The sequence below is a fragment of the Silene latifolia genome, chromosome 7 (genome assembly GCF_048544455.1).
Source record: "Silene latifolia isolate original U9 population chromosome 7, ASM4854445v1, whole genome shotgun sequence".
NCBI lineage: Eukaryota > Viridiplantae > Streptophyta > Magnoliopsida > Caryophyllales > Caryophyllaceae > Silene > Silene latifolia.
The window spans coordinates 96130363-96140434 of NC_133532.1; the positions used below are offsets into that span (position 1 = coordinate 96130363).

Sequence of the window (10072 nt, forward strand, 5' to 3'; positions counted from 1 at the left end):
ATATGGACCCCATGGAAGAAGTTGTGCTCGACATAGAACACCAATCAAAACCAGGCCCAAATAACACATTTTTTATGCATGAAAATTGAATGGGTTTGCGTAAAAGAGAGGTATTATGCGCGGTTGAAGCTCGAGATCCGCACACCCCTTGATGCCGTGTGGGAACAAAAGAAAATCAAATGGGAACAAGGGGGAAGGGCCGAATGTGGCGGCACCAAGGGAGAGGAATTCTAAGTTTATATTTTTGCATTTTTCAAACTAGTTTGAATAAGATTTGACAAAAGGTCTAGGTTGTAAGTTCTATGCACCTAATCATCCTAGAACTTACAACTAGCATTTAATGCTTTGCTTGGAGGCCAAGGACTTTTTACTATAAAAGGACCTAGCCTCCCTCATTTGTAAGCATCAAAAGTTGAAGTATAAACATTTTAGAGAGAGAAACTTGGTGGTTTCAATCTTTTTCCAAGAGTCGAGGCTTTCGAATCTTGCCTTAAACTAAGGACGTGTTCCGCAGTTTGAGTTTGAGTTGCTTGACGCGTTTCGAGTAATTCCCCATTGTTATCACTATAGGTCTAGTGATACCAAATATCCCATTGTTTTCGATCTCTTCTCAAGGAATCGAAACAAATATCCTTTATCTTTTGCACAACAAAAACCCAAAAACAAAACAATTAAGTCTTCCGCTACGTATACGCATCAAATGGTATCAGAGCTTCGGCTCTTGATCACCCCAAAAAAATCAAGACGGTCCTAAGGAGGTCCCAATCCGTTGATAGTTGAATATCCAACGCGCTTGGTGTTCAAAGATTAAACTCGGCAAGGAAGTTGAGGTTTAATCGATTGGATCTTGAAGGCACGAATTGAACAAAAAAAAAAAAAAAAACGAAAAACACTGTTCACGGTACTGTTCACGGTACTGTTCACTGACCAAAAAAAAAAAAAAAAAAAAAAAAAAAAACACACATCTTTCTTTTCGAAAAAAAATCAAAGAACCCAATCACCAAATATGAACTTCGACGATCCAAACTTTCTCAAGGATCTTCAAAAGGCCTTAAAGAAATTGCAAGAACACGATCCCAAATGGCAGCCAAGACGTGAACGAGTCATTGACGAGTTCAAAATGAGTGAACTACCCGAGTTCACAGGAAGCACGGATCCCGAGTCTTACCTTGAATGGGAAAGACAAATAGATCGGATGTTTGATTTTAAGGGACTTGATGATGAACAGAGCTACAAGTACGCCATTTTGAAATTAAGAAATGGGGCTTCATTATGGTATGAAAGCCTTAAGACCAGAAGAGTTCGAGCCGGAAAATCGAAGATAACATCGTGGCACGTGCTTAAACTAAAATTACGGAAGAGATATGTCCCCGCAACGCATAGGCTCACGACCTATCGTAAGATCACCGATCTTGCCCAAGGAAGGCTGAGTGTCCTAGAGTACATCAACGAATTTGAGAATCTGGCCTTAATGGGAGACTTGGTGGAAGATGAGGACATAAGGATGGCACGATTCCTACGAGGTCTAAACCGCAACATCGCCCATGTTGTCGAGTTACAGAATTACTCAGATTTCGATACCTTGTGTAGTATGTGTCTCAAGGTGGAGGCGCAAGGAAAGACGAAGGTGACAACCACCTATGGTGAGAATAGCCGGACTTGGAAAAATGAGAACAACTCAAGGACAAGCACAACGGGGAACACCACCGATCCCAAGATGACTCCTACTCCCGGTCGCTAGCAAATCACCCGCCGCAAAGGAGAATAACTCCACGCAGATTCGGTGTTTTAAATGTCAAGGGTTTGGACATTTCAAAAATGCGTGCCCGAGCCAGCGAACCATCACACTAAGAGAGGCCGTGAAATGTCGTGAGGAACTGTTCGAAGAAGAGGAAAGAACTAAGGGTATTTTTAATCTAGAAGGAGATGAGGAAGAGGCACCCACCGGGAACGCCGAAGATTACGTCGCTCCTAGCTATGATTGCAATTTGGTTCTCCGAGCCCCGCAAGCTCAAACATCACCCATTGAACCGGAGCAAATGAAGTCAAATATTCCACACCAAATGCCAAGTGAAGGACAAATGGTGTAGCCTAATCATTGACGGAGGCAGTTGCACCAACGTCGCCTCAAAAGAGATGGTGGAGAAATTGAAACTACCCACGACACCTCACCCAAAACCTTATGCCCTGCATTGGCTCGATGACGAGAATAAAGTGAAAATCACTAAGCAAGTAAAGGTAACACTGACCATGGGATCTTACAACGACGACATCCTGTGCGATGTTGTGCCAATGGATGCATGTCATGTCCTATTAGGACGACCTTGGCAATATGACCAGGATGTGGTGCATCGCGGTCGAAGCAACGAGTACGAGTTGGTAAGTAAGGGAAAAAGAATTGTCCTTAAACCAATGGCGCCAGTTGAAGTACGTTCTATGAGCGCCAAACGTAGAACGACTACTAGCATGACCATGCTCGCTAGTGAGAAAGAAGTGGACGAGGCCATTGTCAATGGCAAACAGGTTTACCTAATGGTGGTCAACGAAACGCCTAGCAATGAAAGCAAGGATGGACGATTAATCTCGCTCCTGGAAGAATTCAAGGATGTTTTCCCCGAAGAGTTACCCGCTGGGTTACCACCTATTCGTGGGATCGAACACCAAATCGACCTCCTGCCCGGAGCTCCTTTGCCAAACAGAGCGGCCTATCGGTGCAATCCGATGGAGACCAAGGAGTTACAGCGTCAAATCGAAGAGTTAATGGAACGAGGCTATGTACGCGAGAGCATGAGCCCATGTGCCGTTCCTACACTACTTGTTCCAAAGAAAGATGGAACGTGGCGAATGTGCATCGATAGCCGAGCCGTGAACAACATCACTATCAAGTATCGGTTTCCAATTCCGAGGCTTGATGATATGCTCGATGAGTTACATGGAGCCGAGATCTTCTCTAAAGTTGATTTGAGGAGTGGCTATCATCAAATTCGGATGAGAGAAGGGGACGAGTGGAAAACTGCGTTTAAAACTAAGCATGGGCTATACGAGTGGACGGTTATGCCATTCGGCTTGACGAACGCTCCAAGCACCTTTATGCGACTCATGAACGAAATACTCAAGCCTTTCATAGGCAGATTCGTAGTCGTTTACTTGGACGATATCTTGATCTACAGTCGGAGCAAGGATGACCACTTCCAACATCTTCGTAAGGTGTTCAACACACTTCGGGAGCAACAACTCTATGGAAAGAAGGAGAAGTGCTCGTTCTTAGTCGAGAGCGTTATATTTCTTGGATACAAGGTTTCTAAAGAAGGGGTTTCCGTCGATCAATCCAAGATTGAGGCGATCAAATCATGGCCTATTCCGAAAACTGTCACAGAAGTCCGATCCTTTCACGGACTTGCTTCATTCTATCGAAGGTTCATTCGGGATTTCAGCACCATCGCTAGCCCTATCACGGAATGTACAAAGAAGGGAACTTTCGTATGGACCCCGGCTGCTCAACGGGCCTTCGAGACGATTATCCAAAAACTTTGTGAGGCACCATTATTGGCGCTCCCAGATTTCACCAGCCCGTTCGAAGTCGAATGTGATGCAAGCGGTGTTGGAATTGGAGCCGTGTTAGTGCAAGGAAAGCGACCCATCGCTTACTTCTCTGAGAAACTGAACGGGGCCAGGCTCAATTACTCGACTTACGACAAGGAATTCTATGCGATCGTAAGGGCCCTACAGCATTGGAGTCACTATCTCCGACCAAGTCATTTCATCCTGCACTCGGACCACGAATCCTTGAAACATATCAATGGGCAACAAAAATTGAACTCAAGGCATGCCAAGTGGGTGGAATTTTTGCAATCTTTCCATTTCTCCTCCAAATACAAAACTGGCAAAAGTAACGTGGTGGCCGATGCTCTCTCGCGCCGATACTCATTATTGACGGTGCTCGATATTCGATTACTAGGATTCGAAGCACTAAAGGAATCCTACGAGAACGATCCCGACTTTGGGGAAATCTTCAAGACTTGCGAAAACGGGGCTCATGAAGAATTCCTTACACAAGACGGTTTTCTTTTCAAAGGAAACAGACTTTGTGTCCCGAAACTCCCGATCCGAGAACTCCTTATTCGAGAAGCCCACGGAGGTGGACTTGGGGGACATTTTGGAGTAAACAAAACTGTGGATATCCTCAAGGAACATTTTTATTGGCCACAATTGCAAGGAGACGTGCAAGCGATAGTACGAAAGTGCATCACATGTCACATGGCCAAAAGCAAATTCCAGCCCGGGGAGTATGTGCCATTACCTACCCCGTGCCGACCTTGGGAAGATATATCCATGGATTTCATCGTGGCATTACCGCGAACACAGAGAGGCAAAGATGCGATCATGGTAGTGGTGGATCGATTCTCAAAGATGGCCCATTTTATCGCCTGTCACAAAACCGATGACGCCAGCAATGTGGCGGACTTATATTTTCGGGAAGTCCTACGACTCCACGGGATTCCAAGGACAATCGTCTCCGATCGAGATTCCAAATTCCTAAGCTACTTCTGGAAAACGTTATGGAAGAGGGTGGGAACCAAGCTTTTGTTCAGCACTTCTCATCACCCTCAGACAGACGGACAAACGGAGGTCACGAACCGCACCCTAGGTACAATGTTGCGAAGTCTGGTGAGTAAAACTCAGAAAGATTGGGATTTGAAGCTCGCGCACGCTGAGTTCGCATATAACCGCTCCCCAACTTATGCAACAAAGCACTCCCCATTTGAGGTCGTATATGGTATAAACTCGTATTTACCACTAGACCTCATTCCCCTACCCAAGGATGAAATCATACACAAGGATGCGGAATCCAAATTGAAATCAATGATCAAACTACATGATCAAGTCAGGGCAAGAATTGAGAAAATTAATGAAATGTACAAGCGCAAGGCGAACAAAACCCGCCAGCCAAGATCTTTCAGCGAAGGAGACCTCGTGTGGTTACACTTGAGGAAGGAGCGTTTTCCGAACAAACGCAAAAACAAACTCATGCCACGAGCAGAAGGTCCCTACAAGGTAATATCAAAGGTAGGCGACAACGCATACAAGATCGAGTTGCCCGGAGAGTATGGGGTACACGCCACTTTCAACGTCGGGGATCTATCTCCTTACATTGACGATGATGGAATCAAGGAATTGAGGGCAATTCCTTTTCAAGAAGGAGGAGATGACGCGGATATGGACCCCATGGAAGAAGTTGTGCTCGACATAGAACACCAATCAAAACCAGGCCCAAATAACACATTTTTTATGCATGAAAATTGGATGGGTTTGCGTAAAAGAGAGGTATTATGCGCGGTTGAAGCTCGAGATCCGCACACCCCTTGATGCCGTGTGGGAACAAAAGAAAATCAAATGGGAACAAGGGGGAAGGGCCGAATGTGGCGGCACCAAGGGAGAGGAATTCTAAGTTTATATTTTTGCATTTTTCAAACTAGTTTGAATAAGATTTGACAAAAGGTCTAGGTTGTAAGTTCTATGCACCTAATCATCCTAGAACTTACAACTAGCATTTAATGCTTTGCTTGGAGGCCAAGGACTTTTTACTATAAAAGGACCTAGCCTCCCTCATTTGTAAGCATCAAAAGTTGAAGTATAAACATTTTAGAGAGAGAAACTTGGTGGTTTCAATCTTTTTCCAAGAGTCGAGGCTTTCGAATCTTGCCTTAAACTAAGGACGTGTTCCGCAGTTTGAGTTTGAGTTGCTTGACGCGTTTCGAGTAATTCCCCATTGTTATCACTATAGGTCTAGTGATACCAAATATCCCATTGTTTTCGATCTCTTCTCAAGGAATCGAAACAAATATCCTTTATCTTTTGCACAACAAAAACCCAAAAACAAAACAATTAAGTCTTCCGCTACGTATACGCATCAACAAGGTAGCGTAATTTGCCATCACCTGCGGCAGCTAATTGAAGTTGTTCCTCCCAATCTTTAAAATTACTACCGTCGGCTTTTAATACATATTTGTCCATAAAAGAACGTAGCCATGAATCTCTAGCTATGGTGACGGTTTCACTAGTAGAAGTCATCGTGATTACTATAAAGGAAATAAAGGAAAGATTAACATTTATCGTCTAGAAATATTTAACTTGTGAAACTATTTAACAAGTTCCCATTTATATAATGATCTCCCACTGAATTATATAAATGATTTCAAGATCCAATTTTATATAAACACGGGCACGGTGGACCGATTCAACCCACATTTATATAAATTTGGTGAGTCAACATTTTGACTGATTCTACTACTAGAACTCTTGGTCGACGGATTTTCTTAAAATCTATCTTTTAACCCCAGAAATAAATATGGGCACGGTGGACCGATTCAACCCATATTTATCCTGTTGAGTCCAACCAATTTTCACGTGTAATAACCTTTATTACCCTACTTACCCAACGTAAAAAGAGTGTACCTCGGTGATCCGAACCTACCTCTAATGAAGAAGGGATTCATAGGTGCTATTATTTGGTAAGGCTTAATCTCAATTTTAAACAAATGTGAGAGATCTTATCAATTTAATTGTCTATCACCTTTAAGTGAACAAAATTAGTGAATGCTAGACGATTAAATCGATAACAACAAAAATAAAACATGTAATGATGATTTCGCATGAATGCATATAAGAATTAAAACAAACAAGTCCTAATATGGCCACCTAGTTAATCTAATTAACTAAAATTATTACACTTCGGAAACCAACTCCTTGGTCCCTTGAGTCTTCATAAATTGGCCTCCTTCTTTAGGATTTCGGAACGCCTTTCCGAAAACACCGTCTTCATGAAAACTCCGTCGTTAGATGCTTCATCTAATTACTAATAATTGAATTACATAACAATACCCTATTATACAATTTGTAATAAAATAAAAATAAAAACTATAAATTAATTACAAATTAGGCGATACGAAATCGCAATTAATTACAAAACAAGTCGATATTCCCTTACATTACGGGAAATACCAACTTCTACCTATGGCCATATTAGGAAAAATTACATAATTATAATGCTAAAAAAAACATTCATCCAAATGAATAATAAAATGCATTATGGAAAATGACATGTCAAATCGTCTAACTTACCAACAACGATCATTTGAGCTTGCTTTGACGGAATTTTTTACCAATAAAAAATTCATAATCAATTCTTAAAACAATTTTAAGACTTACTCATCATAATAATCTGGTCTAATATCAAAATAATTATTCTCAACAATTATCTTGAATTTATATGGGACTTAAAACACAATTATGACAAAAAATGATATAATAATTCACAATTACCATACAAAAATTCCATTTAATTTAAAATTTTATGGAAAAATAAATTTCAAAGCCATGAACATTCTGGTCTTACTTACACCAAAAATGTCATGCAAGTGAAAATTTTTGTTTTTAAAATTTATTTAAAACGATTTCACAATTTAATCTGTAAAGCGACAATTTTTACGATTTAATTCTAAATCAAACCATAAAAATTGAAATGACATAAAATAAAATTTTCTACATTGTGAAACAATTTCCAGGAGCTAAAAATTACAAATTAATTTAATATGGTCTAAATCTACAAGCATGCAAATAAAAATACAAGAAAATGGTTTTAAACCATCTTAAGACAAAAGTTCTACATTGGTATAAGGCAAAATATGGGCACTACAAAAGTCTCCTACCTTTGTAGTTCTTGAGCTATGCAACTATGGATGATCCACCAAGACAACAAACCACCAAAATAGATGGTCTCCTTTGGTGGCACCCAAGATAATCCCAAATAACTACTAAAATACTAACTAGGTAATTTTTAGTAGTAACCTTGTATTATGTAATATTATTACACTAATAATATTATATCATGTATATTATTATATGTGAATTAAATTTTATGATCAACTATTAATCAAGTTTTGAAGAGGAAAATGAAAGAAAAAATGGATATTTTTTCTCTTTCAAAAAAACCGGCCAAGAGAAGGTGATAGGGTGATTTTTTTCTTCAATTTTTCATCCCGTGCAAGTGTGTAATGAGGGGGTATTTATAGTGCTATCAAATGTAAACAATTGATAGGAACATCCCATGTGATTAACCCACCAAATGTTGACAAAAAATGGTCTCTTAAGACCTCTTGTAATTCGGTCAAATGGACCTTATTTAGTCCATTTCGATTTTCGACATTTGTCCCACAAATGCTTATAAGTTTTATATTTAATTATCTTATATAAATAAATATTAATTTAATTATTTAACGGTCAAATAATACAAATTAACCACTAATGACTACTTAACTATTAAGTAATCATGAGACCATTTTATCAACATACAATGTGTCAATACTACCTGATTTAGCTAATTTTACAACCTCTTGTAAATTAAATAGTTAATAACCTTCACCTCAAAACTTATATACACAACTCATATTAATTAACTATTAATTAATAAATTTATTAATTAACTATCAAATAATTAAATAATAAATCCCCTTGGCCCGAGTTCGTAACTCGTCATCAAATAATATACTCACATGACTTGTTAAAAGTCAATTAATACAAGGATTTAATTAATTTGTATCTCAGACAAATAATTAGTTTTTTTTCCATTTGGGCATCATCCTATAGGTGTGACCTAAAGGGATCAGCTGATCACCGCCGTCACACGACAGTAATATCAAACTCTAGTCAGCCAATCATTACCGATTAACGATGACCAGCTGACAAATAAATAAATAAATCCCTGATATTCCTTTTACGAGATTTATTATGTAAACGCACTTATTGTGGAGGACACTACTCCAACACTCACATGTTAGGTTTAAACCAATGGATGCGCATTCATGCATTTAAACCGTTTTATCAACTTTTGCATTCAACCAACCAAGATCGATCAGTAGAGGCCGCTACCGCGGGCGGGATTGGGTGTCTGATTAAAGGGCTTCCCAATACGTACCTTCACCTCTTACTCAGAAACTTTGGATAGTGGACGACCTTATCCAGGGCGTACGAGAGTCATTCTAGAGATAGGATGCTAAAGAGGGACGATTCCTTATATTTAGTACCTATGTCAAACACTGTTTTGTGCTTCGTTTGACCGAGGTATAAAGTGGATTCAAACGGGTTCCAAGCATCCCACAAATGCTTGGTGGCGACTCCGAACATCTCTAATCATTTCGAGACCCTTGCCGAGACGAAACCGACCGATCTAAAACGATCCGGTCGAAAGCATTTTTACGCCGCCGAGCGTGGCTTTCAAAAGACCGTTATACGTCCACAGATTGGCCTGGCGTGTAGGTGGCTATGTCCACAAGAGCTGGTCACTACATCCCCCACTTTGCAGCTGGTTTGAGGGAGGTTCTGCTTTACAGCTAGTATTATCTTTTCTTGTACTTTCTTTTATTTTATTATCTTTAGGTTGTTAAATTATTTTCCTATTCCCTTTGTTAGTAGTGTCCGTTAGGTTGCTGGATTTGTTGTGTGATTTCTATGTTGTAGGCGTCATAATGAGGACACTGTAACATTTTGGTTTGGGGGAGTATTTATTTCAGTTGTGTGCATTTAAAACAAAAAAATCCATATAAATTAAAAATTTTATAAAATACAAAAACATGTTTTTCCTTTGTCTTAGGTCGAGTCTTTGTGAATTGAGTAGCAATGTTGATAGTTTGCATTTTTTTTGCATTTGAATCGCACTTAAGTTATACATGTACATTGTTTTGACATGTTATCTATGAAAACAAAGTTCATAACTCAAGTCTTGACCGTAATGATATGACTTATGCTAAGTAAATTTGACAATATTATGTTGGTAAACCACTTAAATTTCTAAGGTCTATAGAGCTTCCTAGGCCAAGAACATTAATAAACTGGTCTCATTTGTCAATTAGGCTTAAGAGTGTGGTTCTCCTTGTGGAATGTGTAATATCAAACTGCATAAGTGTGACATTAGTTTCTTAATTTTTGCGCGTTCATATGATTAAGTACATGAGGAAAGGCGGTTCTTACCGTTCAAATAAGCCATACATTATTCTTTTTAATAGCCAGTTTGAGC

The 10072-nt window shown here is 39.6% G+C and overlaps 2 protein-coding genes across 2 annotated transcripts; both read left to right on the forward strand.

Moving 5' to 3' along the window:
- The first annotated feature begins 1006 nt into the window (after positions 1 to 1006).
- On the forward strand, positions 1007 to 1741 carry LOC141590388 (uncharacterized). The gene has a single exon (XM_074410985.1). It carries the CDS (start codon positions 1007 to 1009, stop codon positions 1739 to 1741), a length of 735 nt encoding a protein of 244 aa, XP_074267086.1.
- A 509-nt stretch (positions 1742 to 2250) lies between these two features.
- On the forward strand, positions 2251 to 2912 carry LOC141590389 (uncharacterized). Its single transcript, XM_074410986.1, has 2 exons — positions 2251 to 2775; positions 2859 to 2912. Exons 1-2 carry the CDS (start codon positions 2251 to 2253, stop codon positions 2910 to 2912), a joined length of 579 nt encoding a protein of 192 aa, XP_074267087.1.
- The last annotated feature ends 7160 nt before the right edge of the window (positions 2913 to 10072 follow it).

Excerpts from the sequence above, each read along its gene's own strand:
- LOC141590388 (XM_074410985.1), top strand. The coding sequence starts at position 1,007 with ATGAACTTCGACGATCCAAACTTTCTCAAGGATCTTCAAAAGGCCTTA.
- LOC141590389 (XM_074410986.1), top strand. The coding sequence starts at position 2,251 with ATGGGATCTTACAACGACGACATCCTGTGCGATGTTGTGCCAATGGAT. Across the intron at positions 2,776-2,858 it reads AGTTAATGGAACGAGGCTAT|CCGAGCCGTGAACAACATCA; the intron begins GTACGCGAGAGC and ends GTGCATCGATAG.